This window comes from Barbus barbus, assembly GCF_936440315.1.
Source record: "Barbus barbus genome assembly, chromosome: 38".
Lineage (NCBI taxonomy): Eukaryota > Metazoa > Chordata > Actinopteri > Cypriniformes > Cyprinidae > Barbus > Barbus barbus.
In genome coordinates this window covers 11,846,961-11,873,508 of record NC_136716.1, presented here as the reverse complement: position 1 = coordinate 11,873,508, position 26,548 = coordinate 11,846,961, and the positions used below count along the sequence as shown (strand labels likewise).

Below are 26,548 nucleotides of genomic sequence, written 5' to 3'. Positions count from 1 at the left end.
TGAGTCAATGAAGGCCATTCTTCACTAGTGTAGCCAGAAAAGTGTTAATAATTTCATGTTTCGAATTCATTACACGGCGGATTATATTTACTCATCCCTGTTAGGTTCTGGAAGTGAAGCCGTTTTGTTGTTTGCGCCTCTGCTTCGGTGGAGAGGTGTAGATGAGTGTGCAGCCGTGTGTGGGTAATGTGGGTTATTGTGTTTACTTTGACTAATGCGGATCCCGTCGTGTGTGAGAGAGCTTGGTCTTTATTAATCAGAGGGGTGCGTTTGCAGCAGAGCGGAGATGAGTGGCCGCGTAGGTGGGGCCAGGTGGTCTTCGGCAAGGGGGATGACTTACCTGATCACCTGTTAATGAACGGTGTTAATGAACATTTTAATCATCACCCGCAGGTTAAACAGGGACCTCATAACTTGTGTCTGTTATTGCACAGCCGTCGTGCCTGAAAATAGTAAGGCTGGGCAGGTGTACACCAGATACCTCGGTGGGAGCACCTGGACAGCGATGGCTTCTATTGCCTGTGGTTATTTTTCATTTACTGTCGAGCCATCCTCCGACATCTCCACAGATGCTCCCCTCCGGTGACAGAGCTGGCACTCTGGTTCTTGGCTATGGCGGACCTTGAGATCTCCACTGACAGTCAGAGTGCGATGCCGGCACTAATTTGTGATTCAGGTCCTGCCGTGCCACCAGAGAGAGAAAGAGAGAGAGAGAGGGAGAGGGAAACAGACAGGCGAGTAAAAAGGGCAGAGGGTGGACTACATTTGCCCATCATTACTTAAGCCGTTATCTCAGTTAGTTTCAATCTCAAATAAAAAGCACAAGGCAAAACAGGTAAATAAAGACATCAGAATGAACGCTCTTTTTTTTATTTATTTTTTATACAGCAGTAGTGCAACAGGATTTTTTTCCTCACAAAAATTTTCTTCTGCATGATGCCAGTTTTGATAACTCTGAATTGATACAATCATCTATTTCTAGGGCATAAAAAAAATCATCATAAAACCTTCACTGGTAAAAATTATGTATTGGATTTACTTAAAATATACATTCACCATTTTTGCTTCACATTTGAAGCAATTTTATGTAAAATTAATGAGAAAACCTTTGCTATAAGTACATAAATTTACAAGTTCACTCAACATTCTTTACCTAAAAATATTTAGCACCAATAGAATCTACCAGTTAAATGCAAGTTGTCAATTTATCATTTAAGTGCTTGCACATTAAAAAAGATAATTGTTTTAATTTATATATATATATATTTATATATATATCCAGTCCTGCTTCTGGATGGTCAGCGTCCAGTGATAATATTTAGTTGACAAATATTTTTCATCATTGAAATTTTTTATCAGACATAAACGTCTCAGGTTACTTGCGTAACCCATGATCGCTGAGTAGGGAATGAGACGCTGCGTAGCTATGACGCATTGGGAACGCCCTCTGGGTGTGCCGATTGTCTGAATCCCTTATAGAATCACGGCAATTCATTGGCTGATGGTGTGGATGCCGTCCTCGACGCCCTTATGTCGCCATCTTTATACTGGCGAACGCACAATCTGCACCTCAGATTTCGCTGCCAAAAAAGGCCACTTGTCGGCAGCACGATGAGCTTAGCAGAGAACGCAGCGTCTCGTTCCCTACTCAGAGAACATGGGTTACGCAAGTAACCCGAGACGTTCTCTTTAATAGGTTCACTCGACGCTGCGTAGCTATGATGCATTGGGAACGATATACCAAACACGCCAAGCTAAAGCGCTGCCATATCTGGCCCAATGATGAACCAGATAGCATTTACGGTTGGTTCAAACAGACAAGAACCGGGAACCAGGAGCCATGTCAAGATCCAAATGATAAAACCTGATAAAAGTGAGCAGAGAGGAACATCCTGCCGCTATACAAATATCCTCTAGGGGGACTACTCCCTAGAGAGGAGCTAGAGAAGAGACCACACTCCTGGTAGAGTGTGCCCAAACGCTGAGAGGCCACACACCTCGTAAGCCAGCGAAATAGCTTCCCTCACCCCGTGACAAATTCTGTGCTTCGATGCGGCAAGCCACGGCAGCCAGCACCAAAGCTAAAGTGGGTGGGGCCAATAACGCCGCCACGTAGACCTTCAGGGTGAAGTGGGTTAACCCTGCGGAGGAACGGGCCTGCAACAACTCCAGAACTGTACCAATCGGGCAGTTAACTGGGTCGAGCTGGTAACCTCCGCACCATGAAGTGACACTTCCACCTCAGGGCGTACAGTTTCCTCATACTCCGGTGAGCAGAGGCCTCAAATACTCTGTAGCGAGAGGAGGCCTGACGACACTCGGCGAAACAGTCGAGCTCTTGGAGCGGAGGCCTCAACACGACGACTCTCTACTACACTCCACACACTGGGAATCCTGTGAGGAGGTTACCTACCACTCACATAACTGTTCTAGCGGAGCTCTGGTGAGCGGAGGCCTCTAAAACTCTCTATAGCGAGAGATGGCCCGACGACACTCGCGGAGACAGCCGAGCTCTTGGAGCGGAGGCCTCAGCATGACGACTCTCTAGATTGAGAGGAGGCCTACTACACTCCATACAGTGGACATACTGTGAGGAGGTTCACCTACCACTCACATAACTGCCTCAAAAACTCTCTGTAGCGAGAGGAGGCCTACAACGCTTGCAGTGACCGTTTCGAAGGGAAGAACCCGATAATGGTACGCTTTACCCCTAAAGCAAACCTCAGGAACTCCATTGTTCGATTACCAGAGCCTGCTCGGGGCCCACAGTGTGGAAGAAACCCCGATGAAAGTGGCGCCGAAGTGCGAAACTGGTCTCTGGTGTGCTTAGAGCTACTAGCTCGGTGCCCTGGAGTGGAGGACCAGCAGGAGACGGCCGAACCAGCTGCTCTAGAGACCCCCAAAGGGGTGGCGAGCCTGACCGCTGCGCCCTGGAACACTGGCAGGGTTGGCACACAATACTAAACTATTTAAAACTAGTCATTTGTCAGTTATTCACCATAACAGGAAAGTAATGATCAGCTCATTGGCATCTGATTCAGTTTCAATATCAGTGCATTTATTTTAAGACTTAAATATCAGATATAGATGCTATTTATCCAGATATTTGAAATTTGTTTCTTTGCGTTATTTGTGTAGTTGCCCGCAGCATGTTCTCATCCCGTCTCTCTACGAACAAGATCTATATGTCTAGTACGAACCATCTAGTAAGAACAAGATCTTAAAGTTGTTGTGTTTATGACTTGGCTGTTTTCTCCCTGTAGCATCACTGACTTTGTGTTCATCTAGCACAATGACAGCTATACAGTGAGGGTGAAGTAGAGGGCAACAGATTGTTGGCAGCACAAGGAACCAATGCAACAGTTGTGTTCTGGTGAGTAGCAGCTGCTTATCTGACATTATTTAGATGAAGCCGGACTTCAGAGGCCTATACCATGCTGAGGCCCTCCAGGAATGCTCTGCGCTCGAGCAGACCTGTGCTCATCAGAGAAGCAGCTTGGCGCTTCTGCTCTTATCAAAGTGGGGCCGGCCGTTCTGCCTGTCCCCCGGCCCTGCTTCAAAAAGTGTGAGGAGATGAAGAGTAAACGCAGGCGCTGCTTGTACCTGGCCCATGCTAATGTGCCTCTCAGCGTGGTGACTTAAGCTTTTCAACATGCATGATGGTTATCGTGGTTAATTGAAGCATTTCTTGTTAACCTAGCAGCCAGACTGAGGAGGTGATAGCTGCTGGCAAGTTTTGTGCACTTGATAAGCTGTTGGGAGCCAGAACTTTTTTTGTTGTCTTTTTATGTGTAACTAATTGTAAACTAATAAGTATGACAGTTGTGTTACATTATAGTTGCGTCAAACTGCAGACAAAATTAAAAAATGTTTTGTGGGTCACCATAGTGTGAATTGCTGTACGCAATCTGTTTTATTAGCACATTTTTGAGTAAAGTGGGATATATGACAAAAAGAAAATGTAAGGTGATATTATCCATCAGGAAAAGGTGAAACTAGTATTTGAAAATAAATTATTACATGCTGAATAAAGATTTTGAGGAATTGGGAAAGTACATGGGTTTGATCAGTTCCACTATTAGCTCTTTATTAATTGGTAACACTTTAGAATATGGTTCAAAATTTTACAACGTTTAAAAAAAAATGGCAGAATATTTAGTGATCTTTAAATGGTCTTAACCATTTTAATCTCAAATCACTGTTGTTCCACTCAAAGTTAATGGCTTCAAACGGTTTATGAGTAGTTAAAAATGTCTCTCCGTTTGTTTGGGTTTAATGCGAGACCAAATATTCACTATAGGGTTCATATAGACTCAGACCAGGCCAAAACATGAGCCTGATGGATTTGTTCTTAAGCCACTTCTTGATTGTTTTTGCAGTTTAGGCAGGAGCATTGTCTTGTTGAGAAATGACATCTCATCATTCCTCTTTAGAAAATAAATTTTCAACTGTGGGAAGCAATCCATTCTGCAATATTCTCTAGTACTCCAAAGCATTAACTGACTGTTCACAGTGAAGTAGCTCACCAACACCAGCAGGTAAAAATGGCTTTGTCCATTTTTTTGCCAATGAGATTGTTTATATATATATATATATATATATCACTAATAGTTATGCCCCCAACACTTGCATATACACGCCCATGTTCTAGGCCAGCCGCCAGCCGAACCATCAGAACCTGCAGGTATTGTGAAGAAACAAGTGAGGACAAAAGTGAAAATGGCAGATCATGGAAATAAATGTTATGTCCCAGGCTGTGCAGGGATGGTTTTGTGTCTGTATTCAGAGAGGCACGGAAAGCAATTAACGTGTTCTAATAAAATAACGCGAGCCGCTAAAGGGACATGGTTAGCTCCTTTCTAGCGGTAGCCTGTTACATTGCCGTAGATAAGATTTCACTTACCACATAAACAGAGTAAGGAGAGATGACTGAGGATGATGGCGAATGATTTACAGATCCTGAGCACCACTGACAAGCATCTGATCTTGTAAAATGTGTGGTAAGTACTGCCACTCCATAGTATAAACAGAGTACATGTAATCGCAAAAGTAAAAAGCGATCGTGCATTTGAAAGCAGTTTCAGTGCCCCTCATATTAATAGCGGCTCCCGCATTAATATGTTCGCCTCCATTTTATATACAGTATAATTACCCGACGATATAACTGATATATATTTTCCTCCCTGTGTTTCCTTCCTGCTGTGTGAGCTACTGAAATGAGCCGCACTGTGAAACAGCCAGTCAGAGCAGAGCTCAACATTATTATTCATGACCCTTCCAAATAAGCCAATTACAGACCATTTCATTCTAGGGACAAATCCTAGGGTTGCACATGTAAAACCGTTTCTGGAGAATTTTTGTCCTTACCTAAGCCACTTCTATTTAGATATCAGAGAACAATTTAAAATATTGCATCAATGCATTCAATGGCACCTTTAAGGCTTAGGCTAACCTTTCAAGACTAATTGGTTCTGTGTGCTGCTTGATTTTTTTAATGTAATAATTTGTAGTGTTTCAGTAAAATCTGAATGATTTAATGATTTTTCTCATCATCCGATGCTATTAGGCCAGAAAATGCGAATTGAGAAAGATCAACAAGCCCTTCTCCAAGATACTGAAACAAAGCGTTTCTTCTCTTGTCTCAAAGCAACCTGATGCTCCCTTGAAAAGCTTCTGCTGCTTTGGGGTTACATAATTCTCCATTTTCTAATATTTCCAGTTACCCTTGTCTGTAATGTGAAGCAGTACCCTTGCCCTCATATTTTAGGCTGCATAATGGTGTCTGTGCATTAATTATGCAAACAGACATTTTGACATGTTTTTTTCATGCACATTTTGATGCAGCTGACCCCATGATCTGTGAGTGTTCTAGGATTTTAGTGCTTCCTTTCTGTTGACACACTGAAATCTTTTATGCAGAGTACAATAGATGCGAGAAGGTAAACTGTTTTCCTCGCTTCTCTCTTGCAACGAACTGTTTGAGCTGATTTACATTATTCCTTGCATCTCTGAGTTCATCAATGTGACATCTGATATAAATTTAGCCAAAACCAGGAACTATTGGACCATCTGTTTGCTCCAGCTGAGCTTGCCTCATAAACGTCTCAAACAGCAGCTGCTATCACTATTACAGAGAAAAGAAATAGTTCCAGCATCATTAGACCTACAGGCTTTTCAAATATGACTGTATTATTTCTGATTCATGCTCTTTTCCTTGTGCTAATTTTTGGACTATAACGGGTTTTCAAGGGAAAACATTCATGGGCTGCCAAATCAGATGAACATGAAGGACAGCTTGTGTATTGAAATGCTTGAGGTCAGTTCGGTTCGGACTCATCACGTTTGTACCAAGGAGCCTTTGAGATGACTAATCACACCTGGCTCAGGTTTATCAGAAATACGTGCCATATGACTGTGAGGGAACAGCCATCTAAAGTTCGCATCACAATACTCAATCTAATTAACACTTTGCCACTGGTGACTTAATATCTAATGGCAGTTTAATCTGAACAGTAATTAGATGCCTTGCTGATTAAATCGGATATGCATGTTGGAGCTTATTTGTGTATTTGCATAGATGCCAGGGGAGGAGGTTGCCTCAATTTCCTGCAAGAGAATGTCCTTCCTCAGCCTTGCATGTTCCCCATCAATACAGCATTTCATTGAGCAGGTTCTTCCTTTTAAATTTCAATTTGAGACAATTATATTGGACTTTATTTCCTGTGGATTTCAGATATTTTTTTTTAAATGTTTTGCTTTGTTGTTTTGGTTTGTTTTGTGTTTTTATCTTGGTGGGGTTTTTTTCAACTTGGTTGTTTGACTTTTAACTCTTCACCAAATGCTTCAAATGGGAAGGGCATTATTATCATAGAATCTCTAGACTTAATTTATATTTTATCTAAATATTTATTTATTTTGAAGCATTGTAGACCATTTTTTTAAATACAGAATACTGTTTGGAGTAAATAATGACAAAATGTTAATTTGGTTGAACTATCCTTTGAATTGTTTTGTGATGCAGATTAATCTGCATCAAAAATGTGCACAACATATGGACATAACGTCACAGGCCTAATTTCTACAGCCATACGTTTACTCTAGATTATATTTTTGGGTTTGACTGTTCAGTGCTGAGAGCCTCTGGATATTTAGATTTATCGCATAAAGATGCTCTGAGAAAAGAGCAGCTATGCGTTTACTGCTCATCCTAGTGTGGATGGACTGTAATCTGCCCACAGGAAGAAAGTGATTCTCAGTGAAATTGCACAGAATAACATCTTTCTCAGAGGTTGCTTTGTAGTAACCTTGCGGTCCTTTAGTTGTAATGATTTAAAGATGCAAAATCGCTCTGCCATCTGCTGTCAGGAAATGTTCTTAATGGAAACTGGAAGGTGCTCTCTGACTAATTTCTGCATTATTTTTCAACAATAGGAAAATAATTAGCTGACAAGACTAGGGAATTTTTGTTTGACATGTTTTGTTTTTATTAGTTACATTAATATTCTAACTAAGGCTGGGGGAAATAATGGCAACATGACACGTTTGATTGAACATGATTGTGAAATTTAAATTGCGGGTTGCTTGGAAATTAGACGTGAGGTGGATGCTTGCACGGTGAGTATTTGAGACCTGATTCGGTTAGCGAAGGTGTCATTTTTAATATGCTGGTGTCTCAGTTCAGGTAGCACAAGATGAAAAAGCCCACAGCACTCTACATGACGCCTGTTGGAATGGAGAAGTACTTCATGTAAATTCTGTCCTTGATTGTGGTCACTGTGATTTACACGCTGACTGTCATTTGCTTCAGGGGAGACACCAGTCGTTCAGGAATTACAGCCCATACTTTAATGGGTTTTTTGATCACTATGTTTAACCCTAATAGTTGTTTATGAGATTGCTCACTAAATGGAAGAGAGTAGGGTATTTATTTGAAAAGTACTCTAGTACTGTAGTTGAAGGGAAAGGTGATGTATAATAAATGTGACTTTAAAAAAAGTGGTCCAATGACACGACTTGGCCGCATAAAGCTAAATTAAGCCATTAGGGATTACCTGAACTATTTATATTTCAAATAAAAAAATATAAACACAAATGAGTTATTTATGCAATGACCTTTTTAATAATGCACAAGTAGTCCCATTATAGAATCTGCATATTTGCATTTTCTTAAAATATCCATATACTAGCAATGAGATTTTTTTAATGTAGTGAAACACTGTGGTTTTTCTTTAGAACCAATGTTAAATTCTTGAAAGAAAAAAGTTTGATCAAACTAGCACATTATTATTCCACATACAGTACCAACCGTCAGTGCTGCAGGGAAATATGAAATGTTGCTGCTTCTTCCTTTGCAGTTCCCCAAACTTTGAGAGACTGAAGGAGCTTTAACTTTTTTTGGGGGCAGGAAAAAAAAAATCCTTGATCGTTTTCTTGGAACAACGGGTTTCTTTTTGTCAGAGCTCCCTCAGATTCTTTGAAGAAATGTTGCCCCCACTTCAAAATATAACAGTGCTTCCTGCATTTGGAGGCAATGTTGATTGTCACTGTTAGTGATTTAACACTACTGTTGAGGGTCAGTAACATTTTAACACATGTATTCAGCATTCAATTAATCAAAAGTGACAGTAAAGATATTTATAATGTTACAAGATGTTACTAATGGCTGCTTAAAATTCAGCTTTGCCATCACAAGAATAAATTTCCTTTTGAAATATGATATATTCCAATAAATTAGTTCTTTTAAACTGTAATAATCACAGTGATTGATTAGCCCACATTGTAAATTACTCTCGTCGGTTCAATGTGTACAGCTGATTTAGATGCATGTGACTTGTGATTAATTCGTATCTCATAACCTGTAGCCAGCCACCTCTGAATCTCCCGGGGACTGAGGTGTAGCTGTCCTCTTCTCATGGGATATTACTGTGGGTCAGAGGTGGCGCACTGATGGCCTCTCCAGCGGCATTCATTTCAGCTCCCTCCAGAAGAACGTGCTCTCTGCTGTTGAATGCTGGGAGTGTGAGGAGAGTATTATAGCCAGTGTCAGGCAGCTAGCTCTCATAATAGAGCATGATAGCATCAGACTAGCACTGAGCCCCTCTGTCAAGCAAGATATGGCCTCCTCTGCACTCTTTCCCAAACCTCAAAATAGGAAAATGTCTAAATTACACTTGCTAATAGCATGCCGTGATGGCGATTCTTCTATTTTGCCCTCCCGTCGCTTGGTTTTTAATTCCCTATCTATCAAGAACAGAGCACATCTCATTTGATATGAAATGAAAGGTTTTTCTTATCAACAATTTGAAAAGAAGAGTAGCAGGGGGCAGGGGAGGACTTTCGCATGCGGCCACGTCGCAGACACCCTGTCTTTTTATAAACAGATGGGCATATCAGGACTTTATGCACACACCCCACTTGCCATCACTGAATGATTAAAGGAATTGATTAATATACTAATCAAATGCAAAATCTGGCTTTGTTCTCTGCATTTTATAATTTAATTCTGCAAAGATTAGTGTGATGCCTTTTTGAATCCAAGCCCCCCATTGTCCAAATATATTGTCTTCTGGTATTTCTGCTGTAATTGTAACAGTGTTTCTTGTTTTCAAACTTTTTTTATTAACAAAAACTGGGAATATGTTGATATTTTCTAAGTTACTGATATATTTATATTACATGAATATATTTAAGTAAGTTAATTAACCATGATTCATGTTGTGACTCCAGAATACTCAAGGTTCTCTGCATGCTGCAAAGGAAGATATTCTGAAGAATGTGGGAAACAGAGCAGTTCTGGGGCACCATTGACTTCCATAGTATTTTTTTTCCTACTAAGGAAGTCAATGGTGCCCCCAAACAGCCTGGTTACAAACTGTCTTCAGAATATCTTCCTTTGTGTTTGGCAGAACAAAGAAATTCATAAAGGTTTGGAACTACTTGAGGGTGAGTAAATGATGACAGAATTTTCATTTTTGGATGAACTATCCCTTTAAAATTGAAGAACGAACTGGTGTGACATAACTTCAAGTGAAATCAGGCCGAAACAAAAACCGCTTTTCAGGTATTTCAAACTTCTTTCTAATCCCATGCGAAGAGCGAATAAGCACTTATTGTATAAAATTGAGCAACAAACAAGGGTGATGTTATACTGAATATCTGCACAGCATTCTTTTTCAGTTATTTATACATTACCACTGTGTATAACCAAACCATTATGGGAATATCTCTGGGTAAAATCAAAGTATAGTCCCCCATTCTCATGTCATCAGTTGATGGACTTAAAAAAAAAAAAAAAGTATCCAGGCACGATGCCATGATTAGTATTCAAACGTTGTATAGGACTCCCCTACCACATTCAAGAACTTGCCTAATGTTGCCTCTTGAGACTGCTTGAATGCTGCTTTTTTTCCTCTTTGTTTTTTGGTGGCTGGATGTTGAAATAATTGATTTGACCTACTTTAACATTTGTCATTAGTCATCTGCAAGTTTATCAGCCGTGGTGCATTTAATTACGGCGAAGAGCCAAATTAATCGTCTGTAGGCTCTGGTCCCTCTCATGGGGAGGGGGATTTCCCTTTACCGCTGTCAGGACTATTAACACAATAACGAAAAAGCAATTAGATTGACTTTTAGAAATGGCAGTCAATTACACTGACTGGAACTAGATTGTTGAGTGTCCAGTAATGTTGCTTTCCGCTAATAAAAACAAGCATCCCCACCAACCCTCTCTCTTAAACAATGCAGGATGAGTTAAATGACCCAAAAGCACTGGTTTAGGGGCACTCTGTCTACCTCGAGTCTATTTTCTAGGTGAGACGGCGTTTGTGGTGACACTAATAACTGGCCATCAATGAATGTGTCATTCATGGGTTATATTAAGGCCACTGAAGGGTAGGGGAGGATGATTTGAATCCTCATTATGGCTTCTAGCCTGTGATGTTTTCAGAATTTCACGATTAATGAACCACAACCAGGCTGGTTCCATGTTTTTAGTGCAGCTGACGTTATCAGGTCAAGTTTCTTAAGCTAATAGCTTTGATCTTAATGTGAATAATGAGGATTTTATTTCTAACACACACACACACCCCGATGAGTATACACTTTTAGATTTATACTAAAGAACTATACTAGATGTGAAGTCAAGTGGGAAATCGAGGGTGATATTATCTAGTCTTCTTCCTAATGTTTTAGAAGAATTTTTTACTGGTGCTGTACACTTTAGAATAACAAAACTGAAGTTTGTTCTGTTTGATGTACTCCTTTACACATGCTGACTCTGAGATATATAGGTAGTCATGTTTATGCAAATGATCAAGCTTTTTCAAAGTAAACATATCAGTTTGTTTAGTTTTTACCAGAAACAAGGTTATTTTTGAAAAGCATGCGGATTCTTACAAGGAAGCTATTGGCAGATTACAAGCTAGATCAGGCCTGGTTATTTTAACCGAAAAAGGGATTCCTTGATCAAGCCCTGGCCGCTTTCCATCTCCTTATGAAAATTTGTAAGGCATAGCATTACCATGTTGCTTAATAATCTCTTTTAATTTCTTAAATTAAAAATTAAATGAAAATTTAAATGTTGGATATAAATATTGGATATAAATGTTTTTGCATATGGCTGAATCGATATCAAACAGATATATATAATATGTATGTGTGTATATATATATATATATATATATATATATATATATATATATATATATAAAAACTGGAGCAACGTTGTAAAGACGAGTGGGCCAAAACTCCTCCAGAACAATGCGAGAGACTGATAAAGTCATACAGAATATGATTACTTCAAGTTATTACTGCTAAAAGTGGAGCTACAGACAATTGAATCATAAGGTTCACACATGACATAAATTGTCACACATGGCTTTTCCATCTTGGCTTTGTTTTTGTTAAATAAATAATGACACGGTGTGATATGTCATGTGATATTGTTCATCTGAGGCTTTATTTCCAAATTTTAAGACTTTCTAAGTACCAGATAATTTTTGATTATCTCCTGAAACACAAAACCATGGAATTCAATAGGGTGTCCTAACTTTTTCACATGACTGTATATATACTGTATATATACAGTCGTGGTCAGAATTCTTGGCACCCTTTGTAAATATGATCAAAGAAGGCTGTGAAAATGAATATGCATTAATCCTTTTGATCTTTTATTTAAAAAAATCATAAATGCTCGCGTTTGCAGCGCACACTTCTTATCAGAAAAGGTTCAATAAAGTATTGTCTTTTGTTGTTATGGGTGCGTCTGAAGATTCCTTGCATCTCACAACTGTCGTGTATGAAATAATGTCTGTGTGCATGTGTGTAAAACAACAAACTGAAGATTTATATATAATCATTTGTAATTGTATTCATTGTTGTGATTAATTGTGTCTGGAATAATATTGTAGCAGTAAAAATAGTTGCCTGCTGAAATTGAAATGTATTTATATGTTCATCATGACTAGATAGACACGGTGACTTTGTCTTTACTATACATGTTAGACGTGATCCACCTCATAGTAACAATCCTGTCAGATCGTCCATCCTTTGAGTGAGAGTGTAACGTTACAGGTCGGCCGATCTGGTTTCGTCCGTTAAAGTGAACCTTTTCGACATGTTTCCGTGTTGTTGTTTCTCATGGACGCCGTGCTGTCTGGGGGTTTGGCAAAAGGACGGAAGGCGATGACTGAGTTGTTCGGACGTCACATTTTATGCCACATTTTATATTTATATTTGTTATAATGAAAAAAGCCAGGAAATTTCAGGGACCTTTAAAGGAATTTGGACTTTGTTTTCCCTCCTATTTATATTTCTGTGAAATAGGAAGCCATGTCTGGATAATTTCATGTTAATAATCCCCCTGGAATGCTCAAAATTGTAAATATGAATGGGAATATACTTCTGAGATAGTACTTCAGAGCAACGTGTATTTGAGAAAAACATTTGTCATAATATTTCCTCCCATTTTTCTTATTCTCCAATAAAAGGTTAGACTTTTGTGAAATCTTTTAATAAAAGGTCAAAAGGATTAACAATGCAGATTAATTTTCATAGCCGCCTTTAAACATATTTGTCAAGGGTGCCAATAATTCTGAACAATATTTTTGAAGTTTACGCAAAATGCAATATCCGCCGTGTTATTCTGTCATGTTTTCTCCCTTTCTTTCCAAACCATGACAAACTCTAGTCTCCTTTCTATGCAGAATGCGACAAATCCGCTCAACCAATCACAGCGCACCATTCCACACACTGTAGACAGTAATGGCGGTGCTTTTAATACACCCGGCATCCTAGTTTTCCTCATCTACTTTACACTTTGTGATCAACAAACAAACTAAATTAGAGCTGCACGATGTCATAGTTCGGTATGTACCTTGGTTCGGGGGTCACGGTTCGATACGATTTCGTTACAACAGGAAAAAAACCCAACAAATGTACTATGCTCGGTTTATTTTCAATTATTTTAAACAGAGTAGTACAGTAGTAATACTAAATATTATATTACATTATATATATAATCTGCAGTACATATATACATAGAAGGAATACATTCTCGAAATATATTTGATTTAGTCAACAGATAAACAAGGGAAAAAGCTGTGCGACACGTAACAGCCTATATATGCTGAGTTTCAGTTAATTTTTGTGACAGGCTTAATTTGTTCACAGAAAGGAAACTGAAATAGTTTTGTTTTAATTGTGAGTGTACACAAATAAAAGCAGACCTTTATACAATGATGCATTATTCAGAGGATAAGTGTTTAAAGTTGATTCTGCTGGTATAAGCAAACAGTTGAAGTGATCGCATCACACACACACACGTACGTTCCAGCATTGCTAAAGTTGGTATCAAGATAAAATACAAACATCAGCACGCCCGGAACGCGACTGAAGTACAAAGCCTATAATTTACATAAATAATAGTTTAGCGTTCAGATACGTTACGTCGCAAATATGGAAAAATTATGGAATATTTGGATTTGTGCCGAATGAGAGAGGTAGGATACACGAGCACAACGCTTTATTTCGCAAAAAGTTGAGTGCACAAGTCTTTAAAGTATATTCCTTTGTCAGTTTAATGAGAGACGCGTTCAGAATCCGCACACAGTCACTGTTTACTGGGCTTTGTTTTCAAGCGCACTACTCACAGCCTTCGCTGTTCTTCTGCTGGCGGTTATCAAACAGCGTTGCATTGCTGCCGGCGCCCCCTTCTGGATTGAGGGTGAATTGCCTGTATTCGTTGTAAGGCCTCATGCACCAAACCGAGATGCCCGTACCATGACGGTTCGGTACGAATACATGTACTATGCCACCAGTGGCGACTGCTGGTCTTTCAACGAGGGGAAGCTCATTTTCGGCCTACATCATAAAAATTGTCAATTTATTTATATGTAAATTCTGCCCTACGTTCCCAGCAGTACATTTTCTTTGTCACAGCACTTCCAGTCAGCCAGCTAACTTTGACATACCCGGAGAGCTGAAAAGACCTGTTACTTTTCCCTATCTTTTGCACTAAATCAATCTTAGGTGTTGATCTGCCCTGCTGTTTAATTCTAAGTTTCTCCTCATAAGGAAGACTTTCAAATGGCTTTGCCAAAATCAGTTCGACAATATAAGCAGCGTCTGCCATCATGTGCAGTTTGCTAGCCTGGCTAGTTCACCCCTATGATGCTCGCCTAGCCAACTGTATGAATGAATGAATGAAGAAACGATCTAAAAAAAAAGATATTAAACTCGACGGAGGAAATATGGGAATTAGGTTAAACTGAAACAAGGAATGTGGTGTATAATTGTGTGAAATGTATGATGGAAATTGGCTAGCAATTTCACCAAGAAAATACCAAGAAATAGGTTGCAGCAGTTTGTCTTTCGACTACACTTGCAAAATCTACTATCGGACCAAGCTCGAATAGCTTCAGCGTCAGCGACTTTTTATAGTACAAAATCGCTGTCAATCAAAAGGAGATGCAGTCTTTCGACAGACCCTCCAATCATCACGCAGAAGCCCGGAGTCCAGGCCAGCCCACACTGTGATGCTACAGGAATGTATGAGAAGGAAATCGAGTCAGCCGACCTGCTATATGTAGCTGATTCTGAACGAACTCATTTTCGAGATGAACGTGTTCTAACGCATTTTTAGTCAATAAAATGTTAACACAATAGTACATTAGTACAATAGACCATTCATTTTTTGACATTATAGGGGAAGCCAAGCTTCCCTTGCAGTCTTAAAGAAATCCCCACTGCATGCCACCCCTAATATTGAGATATATATATATATATATATCAATATTTATTATATATATAATTGAGATATATATATAATACATTTCAGATGTCTGCTGTTTATTCATTATTCAGGGGCCTGGTTACACAGCAGATGCCCTTTTTCATGCAGGAAAAAACAGCCAGTGATACAACAGTTTGCGTCATATTTAGATTTAGATATTGCCTCAAGGATTTAGTTTTGTGATATAAAAATAGTGAAGTACAGGGGGACAAATGGTAACAATGGCCATGACAAACTCAAAATTACACAAAAAAGATTAACCCAGTAGAGTACCTTTACTGAAACATACACAAGATGAATTTATCGAGGTCCCTACATCAAAGAGAAAAGCAGAACAACTCAGTCTGTGCCACCTCTGTCTTTTAAATCACCTATTGTTGGCTAATTTCTCCAGTCTGATTGAGGTCAGATGGAAGAATGAGGGGTTCAGATGTGTAAGTTGGAAGATTATAAGCAAACTTGCTCTTCAGAACCCTCTGTGTTTGCCCTCTAAGGTGCAAGGAGTTCTTTGGTATGCAATTTCACGTCTGGGCGTCAAATTGACTGCGTCCTGTACTTAGAGATCACTCGCTGATGGAATGATACGCTGTTGTTATCTCAAGCTGTCTCACAGGAAGCGACTGCTGCATGATGGGAAAATGGATGGAGATTACTTTGATCAACACTCTCATTAACTCTCTTCATTTTTTTCTTCTACGCGTAAACAGACACTAATTTTGCATATGTCTGTCAAACCTACGTTCATTCACTCACATTGTAGACTTGTAAGATTTTTTTTCTCCTCCTGGTTTCTTGAGATTCAAGTTCTCTAAGAACTTTTTGACAGAATTGGGGTTAAAAAAAGAACCATCTGAACTTCACAAAGAAAATATTAAAATATAATGATAATCCACACCACCGTACGAGTCTCTCAGGGCAGCTCAGACCGAAATGATCTATTCTTTAATTCAGGGAGCTGTTGTTGGTGTTTTATCTTTACAGTCATTAAAACTTCTCTAATGCCTGAAAACAAATCAGTTTTCCCAACATGCCTTAGTCAATGAAGGCAACAGAAATGAGGTCCACTGCTATTAGGTGTCCTCCTGTTTGGCATTGCAATTAAATATGACTTTTGCCTTAACATAAATAACCCTTACATAGAGACACATCTAATCTGCAGTTACAATTTAGAAATTGTATAACCTTTTTATGATCATGATGACCCGAATTGCTTTTGTAAGCCTTATACATGAAAGAGTATCAACTAATGTTAGCTTGAGTTACACATTATTTTAAGGTGTCCTTGTTAAAGTGTAATTATACATTTAAGTACTGAGTAAAATTAATTAAAGGGTTAGTTCACCCAAAAATGAAAATTCTGTCATTAATGACATCTTCGGAACACAAATTAAGATATTTTTTATGCATCCCGAGACCTCTCTGACCCTCCCATAGACAGCAAGGATCCTTACACGATCAATGTCCAGAAGCATAGCAAGTACATCAGTAAAATAACATAATAATACGAAGCTACGAAAATACTTTTGGTGCGCAAAAGGAAACACTAGTTTTTTCAACAACGAATGCTGTTGTGTCAGCTGCATCACGCGGATAAGTTGTTCATGTTCAGATCAAAGCGTAAACAATGTAGACAACGTATCCGCATGACGCAGCTGACACAGAACAGCATTCGTTGTTTACGTTCCGTGGATACTCTCCAAAATGGTGCCAGGGTGATGCGGAGGAGAAAAATTGTTGATTAAAGTCGTTATTTTTTTTTCTTTCACGCACTAAAAGTATTCTCATAGCTTCGTAAAATCACGGTTGAACCCCTGATGTAACATGGTCTATTTTACTTATGTGATGTCCTTGCTACGTATCTGGGCCTTGATCGTGTAAGGATCCATGCTGTCTATGGGAGGGTCAGAGAGCTCTCGGGATGCATCAAAAATATCTTAATTTGTGTTCCAAAGATGAACGAAGGTCTTAGGGGTTTGGAACGACATGAGGGTGAGTAATTAATGACAGAATTTTCATTTTTAGGTGAACTATCCCTTTAACTACATGTACCTGACACCTTAAAATAAAGTGTTACCCATTGGTGCAGTGACTGACAGTAGATTGCTTACTGTCTTGTGATGAAAACTTTAATAGAGTTAATTAATAAAAAAAAATCTTAAAAAATCTTAATATTGTTTTGCATTTTTATTAATTGTTTTGAATCGTTTTTAATTACTGTATTTATTGTTTTTTTATTTATTGTACAATCAGATTCTAGTGTGGATATACTCATCCATTATTTTTGGATTGAAAAAGGTATAAAGAAATCCACCTTTAATCATTGAAATGATGCATCGGTTTGTCATTTAATTAATTTATTTCTCAGTTGATCTTTATTTCTTAATTGATTATCAGTTTCTCAACTGATTATTGAATTTTGGCCCCCATATATGATGTGAAATCTGCCGTGACGTGTCCGAATATTTTTTTTTCATTCTCTGACACAGCGTAAACTCTTGTGTATAGTTGTCCTGTTTCAAACAGTATGATAAACTTCACACACAACGATTATATATAAATGTATTTATTATTAATACATTTGTGGATGACTGTGGTGGACTGAAATCAAGGTTGAGCTGCATATTGGCAGTAATTTGAGTGCAGTCCACTCTTGCTGACAGTAGTGGTGTGTGAGTTAGGGGGACGCGTAGACTATTGGCAGAGCACTGATAAGACTCAGCGCTGAAATGGCAGGCGGCTGTGTGCAGGTGAGCTGATAATGTTCAGGATTGTTGACTTGTACTCCATAGACTTATTCACGGCTTTATGACAAACTTTTCAGCTGAGCACCACCTCCTCGTCGCCATCATTTTTACCCCAGCAGATTCGTGCCCTCTGGACCTTTTGTGTGCATATCTCCACTATTCTGATGATCCAGCCACCCTTTATCAGCCAATTGGTGTTAAGATGTGGTCACACTAGGCTTTTAGCATGCAAAATTGCTTTTGCCCCGACTAAAAACATCAATGACAGTCAATTTGTGACTTTTACATCCACTCTTGGTCAAAAACATCTTTTGGCTTTTCACAAAAGAAAATTTTTGCATGTAATTTTGTTTTCGCCCTAGAAATATCTGGATTTTCTTTCTCCTTTGAGAATTAAGAAATGAGAGCGTCTAACAGCTGTTCAGTTGAAAGTCGGCCAGGTCCAGGGTTGCGTTTATGTTCTTATTGCTTTCCTCGTCTCTGCTGTCCTGTGGCGCCTCAAGCATGTTTGTGTTGTGAAAAGTTGCAGATTTTAATTGAGTTTTCAATTGGTAAAAGATTCTGTTCTGCTGCTTATGAACTCAGCGGATCTCAGCCGTCACAGGCGGCTCAACTGAAACTAGATTACACCGGATTTAAAGGCTTCAGCTCCGCAGCACTGGAGGAAGCCCAAGTTTGCTAGTGTGAACAACAAGCATCTCAGATTTGATTGTTTTTCCCAAACTTTTACAAGACATAATCATATTACTGAATCTTTGTAACTTGCTATAAAGCTGAAGTGTGTAATTTCTTCACTTTTAGGGCAACCAAACGGCAGATTGCAAAAATAATTGTTTCCAGACATCTTATACTGCATCGTCTTCGATGTTCATCAGACAGATAATACCGCCCCAAACTCATGCCAGTGGTTGTGCTGGAAGTCGACCACTAAAATACAGTTTTGCAACATTTACACTTTTTATTTGACTGATAATAAACTGTGGTGGTATTTTAACATTTATATAATGAACTCATTTTAAACGTTTGGGTTATATTAAAATGTATTTTATTTTATTTTAGGACTTTTTTGAATTTTTGAATTTGATTGCACTTCCTAATGTGTGTTACGTTTTGTTCCCAGCATTAACCATTCAAAGGAATTGTGACGGTCCCCTTCCAGCCCCACAAAACCGGTCTGTAGCTGATATAGAGGAACTGGCTGCCAACTATGAGCGTAAACTCATTGAGGTGAGCACTGGAGCTACCAAAGCAAGCAGCACTTGTCCTTTACTTCTCTAACCTCAATGTCATGTAATGTAAACCAACATTTACCACTCCAAATTTCAGAAAACAGGTGCAATAATGTCAGTAATTACTAAATTAAAATTTCTTACAGCATTTTGTGTAATTTCTATGAAAGGTACAATGTGTGGATCCAACGTTACATACTTTAATATGCTGTCTAGATTCATTTTGGCTGTGTTTACACTGCACGTCTTAATGCACAGATTCGTTCTTTTGGCCATATCCGTTTTTTTGGCCGGCCTCATTCACTTTAGACATGACTGATTTCCAATATCTGTGTTTACATTAATTCCTGCCCAAAATGATTGTCAGTGATCGCTTTTCTATGCACACTATGGACCCTTTGGTTTTAAATGGCCGTGCTATTCAAATTATTTATATTTTATTTCATGCTGAGAAGACATTATTATTTGCCAGCATGGTCACCAGCTGTCATGGATGTTTTGCAGTACAAAATCTGACTGAATGGATAAAGACTGTAAAATAACGGTAATTTTTATTTGTCATTTGTCTACAGCTCGTTAGATGTAGAATTCTGAAGTGGAATTCGAATGAATTAATGAGAGAGAATGTGAACACATGAGTGTAGAGTAGCCTAATAGTGAAGATTGTTTAATTACAAAACCAGCTACGTCATCACCTCATTGCTTAGAAATATAATGTAGCTTTTAGTAGCAAAGCTGTTGTATTTACATATAAAATTCACAGGGTAGGGTTTGAAAACCAGCTCCTGAATGTTGTGCAATTTCTTACATATGTACTGTATAAAATTCCCACCTCAATAAAATGCCAGCGTATACATGCCGATATTGGATTTTTATCTGATTTAAAACCACATTTGGAAGTGGCAAAAAATAAAATAAAAATTGATTTTTGTGTTTACGCGTGTGCAACAAATTCCGATCTATGTCAGATGTGAGACAAAAAAATATATTTTTTTTGTGCCAGTGTAAACGCAGCCTTTGAAAGGGACTGAAATGTGAAAAACATTTTTTTTTGGTGTAAATGTGCATCATATTGACTTGTGAAACATCTACAGAACTGGCTGGACAATGTATAATGGAGGATGTAGAAATAATTCAAATATAGTTCTCTTTGCTGTAATAACTTCTTATTCTGCTTATGTTTTTGGGGGAGTATCTTTTAACTTATTTATGTATCTACAGTAGTGTGTATTTTTAAATAAGTCATTTATTTATGGGTCCTTTTGCTTAGCTGTCGGCCTCAATAAGGTTTTTCAAACATGGGTGTGAAGACTCCCTCCTTGTAGTTTTTAAATTTACATACAGAGCTCTGAAGGCTTTATTTAATTTTGGTTGGCAAGCAGGCGTCCTTTTTTGCTTCTGCCCAGATATGTAAAAGAGTTGCAGTTTTTCTCTTCCGACAAATTTAGCATATTTATTTCAGTTTCCACAAGAGCAGCAGTCAATATGGACGTTAGGAAGTTTTATTACATTTGTGGTGTATTTATGCAGCTAAATTAATCTTTTTAAAGTTCTGCTTCTACACAAAGTAAAAGCAATGGTATCTTGACTGAGTTATTGCGTGAAACGATATACAGTAAAGACCTGCGTGTACATCTATAAATCTATTTAAATGATTGATTTCACTATCCGTAGTGTACCATGTACACTGGTATGTTTCACGTGTGCCAGAAACACTGTGTACTTACATCATCTTAAACATCAGATGATTTGAAGATGTCATCATTCTTCTGAAGTAACACCAAAGGAGCCTCGCATCTTCTCTCTCTCTGCAACCCACACACTTCCTCTCCCAGTCTTCTTTCAAATTATCACTGTGGAATACTCTTCCTCTGTCTTGGAAGCTGTCGTAATACTATCACACACCAGTTAATGGCCCTGTGGGACTCCAGGCACAGAAAGTGTTCAGACTGCCTGTTTTGCTGTGAGCTCTTGCGCTGTGACCTCAGATGGACTGTGGAAGAAAATTAAACGTTCTGCAAAAGGTAGTTTGGCATATACAAGCAAGTGAGTTCCTAAAAACATTTTTAAAGTGAAGTATAAGTAAAATAAATACATTTTAATAATAATATTTTATTATCTTATTTTTGACACACCAGTGACTTCCCAAGGTTTATGAGTTCTTCTTTCATTTTAACTTATAGTAGTGTAAGTAAGTCTTCTAAAATGAGAGTGATTACATCAAATTGCAATTTAAGCTTAAAGGGGATAAGGGGAGGTTTCTCAGCTTTGGCATAGGACAGGGGCAAACAATGAGTTGAATTTATAGACCTGAGATTGTTAAAAGGTTTTTGGAAAAACAAATAAAGCTGGCCTATATCCTGTATTTCCAAGATCAGGAAGAAACACACTTGATGTACACGGAGTAAAGAAAGACGCTATACTTTGGTTGAAAAAGGACCAATAAAGGTAAACTCTGATGAATTAAAAGGATAGTCCACCCAAAAATAAAAATTCTGTCATCATAGATAGTTTAGGTTCCCATTGACTTCCATAGTGTTAAACGTTCTTTAAATTTGGAACAGCATGAGGGTTAGTAAATGAAGGCAGAATTTTCATTTTTGGGTGAATTATCCTCTTCAGAGAAAAATAACCATCTGGTTAAACAGATTATTTAAAAACAATTACATTTTTTAGTACTATGACTGTGACTCTTTAGTACTGTGAATTCACTACTGGGTTCACAGAAATCTTAAGACAGAAATTACAATTTGTAAGAGAGTGTAGTTCTAGAAAAAATGCTTAAGGTTATAATGTTTTCAGCCATAACAGTTTTCGCTAGACTGCATGCTAGAAAGTTTATTCATGTTGATATTTAATGACACATTTGTCAAGACTTTCTTGAGGAATTTTTGAATATTCTTTTGAATTATTATTATTATTATTATTATTATTATTATTATTATTATTATTATTATTATCAGTAGCGAATGAATGAATGAATGAATTTTATTATTGTGTCATGTCCAAATAGGACCCATCCCTTTCAGGATTATAAAACACCACAAACCACTTCAAATGTGGGAAGTCGTGGCCTAATGGTTAGAGAGTTGGACTCGTAATCGAAAGGTTGCGGGTTCGAGTCCCCGGCCGGCAGGGATTGTAGGTGGGGGAGTGAATGTACAGCGCTCTCTCCACCCTCAATACCACGACTGAGGTGCCCTTGAGCAAGGCACCGAACGCTGCAGCATGGCTGCCCACTGCTCCGGGTGTGTGTTCACGGTGTGTGTGTGTGTGTGTGCATTTGTTCACTACTCACTGCTGTGTGTGTGCACTTGGATGGGTTAAACGCAGAGCACCAATTTCGAGTATGGGTCACCATACTTGACAATACGTCACAAAAAAAAAAAAAATTATAACATTCACTTCCTGTAGATGGTAACATACTTCACAGTAGGTTAACACATGCATAAATAAATAAAGAGGTACATAAAAGTGAAAAAATAAAATAAAGAATTACAGATTTAGTGTTTCACATAAATGTACTTTTTGTTCTCTTTTTTCTAGATAATCAGCAAGGGCGAATACCTTATAATCAAAAAACCACTTTAGTCTATCCGCATCATTCAACCACATCAAATCTGTAGTTTTACACTTTTTAAACAACTTCAGCTGCATCTCATGGTATAAGTAGTAGTAGTAGTTATCTATTTATTCATTGTTATTCAGGGCTCCAGACAAAAAAATCGAGTAAGGAGCCATTGGCTCCTATAAAAGAAAAACTTAGGCGCCAAATTATTTTTTTAGGTGCCACAGAATAAAAGTGGTTTATTTTATTATTATCATTTTATTTTTCCCCCCTATTTTAACATTTCAATCATTTTGTCATGTGTTTATGTCTTATCTTTACTAGGCTTTATCAGCATTTTAATCCATCTTGTAGATGATCAGGTCGACCGGGGAACTAAGGTTCACTTAAAGTGTGAATTAAATGTCTTTTACAACTTGAAATATCCAGTCACAAAGAATTGTTTGTTACACAGAATCTGTACCAATATCATGGACCATAAGCATCACTTGGCAACTGAGTGCAGTGCATCCTATAAATGTTGTCACGTCTTTCACACATGCAGTCTGTTTTTCTTCATTAGTAAAATGCAATTTTATAGGAGGAGTTGAATCATGTACAACAGAATAAGTAAAAAATAATATGCAACAGCGCATAAATATAGCAAACCGCTCCTCTTTATAGTTATTTTTCTAGCTGACTGATGAGTTTATGGACACTGAGTGGTTATTCTGAGGTAAATGTATTACAATGCAATGTTTACAAGCTTTATACATTTCCTCAGTTTGAAACACTGAATGAGTTGTACACTGAATGAGTACAACAGTAAGTTGTACTATAGGCTTTCTTATTGCCTACCTTTTGATCATGTTCATTTCATACTATAGTAGTAAATGGAAATATATAATGGGTTCACTTGCTGCTTTAACTGAGGTGCTAAAGAGATCGCGCCTGAGCATTAAGTGATACTCTCCGCTCGCGCGATCCGGACGCATACACGGACCGTGTGGACGCGGGGTACTGGTGTTTATATTACCGAAAGTGTGCGCTTGTGGTCCGCATTAAAGAGCACCCAAACCGCATCATTTGAATTTCGTAGCATTTTAAAGCTGATACTTTTTTTATTAAAAAGTAAGACAGCACAAAGCTTTTTGCGATTACTGGATGGCAAGTGCGCTTCAAATAACAGGAAGTCTATGCATTAACAGAACACAGCATATAGACTAAGATCTTGATAAGAAGATCTGTGATATTGAAATTAGCTGATAATTAATAAAATTATCCATTGCTTTCATTGACGTGAACTCCGTTATATTTGCATATGAAGCGGGAATTGAAGAACGGATTTATATCCGTTTTGCGAAGACACATTTATGTGGCCAAGTGTAAATGGGGAAACGTTTTAACAAATCATATAGATATCCGATCAGAGAAAATGCATGAAGTGAGCAGGTGTAAACAGGCCCTTTCAGGTCTCTCTCCCTGCGTTCAGCAGACTGTGTGCGGCAGAGACGAGGACTGTTTGAAACTTTTCCAGTAAAACTTTGATGCGCATCGTCTTATGTAAGTTTAATACGTGAACGTAACAAAAGATGTGAGCGCAAAACAATCGGGAAAAAAGTCCTTTCATGCAAATTATATATAGTCGCCAGTGGCGACCTCAGCAAAAACTTCACTCGCAAATTAATATTTTTGGTCGCAAATGCGACCATTTTAGTCGCAGTTTGGAGCCCTGTTATTAATAATAATCTTGTATAGCACTGTATTTTACAGTTCTGTTCTGCATGTAAATACTATGTACTTATAATAGTTTAGTACATTTTTGGGTGCAACACTAACATCTCAAAATTCAGTTAACAACTGATATATTGAAAGCCGACGGTGTTGTCGCCTCGCGTCGGCAGCGTCGTACCAAAAAGCTGCGCTCAAACACACTGCACAGACTACAGCAGACGACAAACTAACACGTGCGTCCTGCGCATGCGTGAGAGGAATTAACTGTATATACTGGCAGCTATCAATAGCATATATTCTTCATTTAAAATGAGAAACCCAAAACAAATATATATGAGATACACGTAGATATACGAAACGTAAACAAATCAGCGCCTTCATTTACATGCTCGTTTTCATCACTTTCGCTGTAATTCTCCGGCACTGACTCGTTCGTTAAACTGAACATCCATTCAGAGTTCTCCCTCTCGCCGACGGTCCCAACAGCCCCGATGCCGACGTGAGCCCGACGAGAGCTGACGAGTGGAGCACACTAAACAAACTAGCCCGATCGTTGCTCACCGTCGGCCCGACGTAAGCCTTATGAGGCATTGCATTGAGACTACTTTACTGTTCCAGTGGCTCAGTGCTTGTTTTTCACTTGCTCACTGATGATGGCATTTTAGAACAGCGTGTGGCACATTAAGTGATGGCGCAGTGGATAAGACACATGCCTTTGGTGTGAGAGACCCAGGTTCGAATACACTGTGAGACACCAATGTGTCCCTGAGCAAGACACTTAACCCCTAGTTGCTCCAGAGGCGTGCGACCTCTGACATATATAGCAATTGTAAGTCGCTTTGGATAAAAGCGTCAGCTAAATGAATAAATGTAAATGTAAGTAATTTGTCATTAAGACTTGGCGATTATAGTTAAAATGCTTGCAGTAAATATATTTTATAATTTTTCTTAATCAGAGAAAACCAAAACAAGACAGCAAATGTACCATTCTGAATGTGCAGTCATAAAGAAATGGCTTTCTATGAATTTCCAAAAGAGGAAAACATATTGAAAGATTGGTTATGTTGTTCAGATGAGAGAAAGATGTCAAAATTGCCGGTTTATTAGAGTTTTCTGTAATTTAATGTCAAGGTAAAAAAACTACGGTGGCCCAGTAGTGCACAACACATCAAAATCTCCACAACACAATGCATAGGACTAATTTTGTTGTGTTGCAGCATGTTTTTATTGTGTTGTGGCTTGTTTCCGTTGTGTTGTGCTAATTTCGCTGTTTCTGTTGTGTTGTGGCTTGTTTCTGTTGTGTTGTGCTAATTTCCTTGTGTTGCTGCTTGTTTCCATTGTGTTGTGCTAATTTCATTGTGTTGTGGCTTGTTTTTGTTGTTGAGGCTTGTTTCTGTTGTGGCTTGTTTTTGTTGATGTGGCTTGTTTCCGTTGTGTTGCAGCTTGTTTCTGTTGTGTTGCAGTTTGTTTCCGTTGTGTTGCGGCTTGTTTCTGTTGTGTTGTGGCTTGTTTCTGTTGTGTTGTGCTAATTTCGTTGTGTTGCTGCTTGTTTCCATTGTGTTGTGCTAATTTCATTGTGTTGTGGCTTGTTTTTGTTGTTGCGGCTTGTTTCCATTGTGTTGCGGCTTGTTTCCGTTGTGTTGCGGCTTGTTTCCATTGTGTTGCAGCTTGTTTCCGTTGTGTTGCGGCTTGTTTCCGTTGTGTTGCAGCTTGTTTCTGTTGTGTTGTTTTAATTTAGTTGTGCTGCAACTTGTTTCCGTTGTGTTGCGGCTTGTTTCCATTGTGTTGCAGCTTGTTTCCGATGTGTTGTGCTAATTTCGTTGTGTTGCAGCTTGTTTCCGTTGTGTTGCGGCTTGTTTCCGTTGTGTTGCGGCTTGTTTCCGTTGTGTTGCGGCTTGTTTCCGTTGGGTTGCAGCTTGTTTCCGTTGTGTTGCGGCTTGTTTCCGTTGTGTTGCAGCTTGTTTCTGTTGTGTTGCGACTTGTTTACGTTGTTGCGGCTTGTTTT

General features: G+C 38.6%; 1 protein-coding gene across 2 annotated transcripts in view; it reads left to right on the top strand.

Annotated features, from left to right (window-relative positions):
• The window catches only part of LOC306857693 (sorting nexin-29-like), a 148,262-nt gene that overhangs the window by 44,628 nt on the left and 77,086 nt on the right, over positions 1-26,548 (top strand). For both annotated transcript variants that reach the window (XR_013783131.1, XM_079397752.1), the window contains exon 15: positions 19,154-19,260. Coding sequence is in view for 1 of the 2 variants with exons in the window: in XM_079397752.1 (XP_079253878.1) it covers positions 19,154-19,260 (107 nt within the window). In the remaining variant the exon portion in view is untranslated. The remainder of the gene's footprint in view (positions 1-19,153; positions 19,261-26,548) is intronic.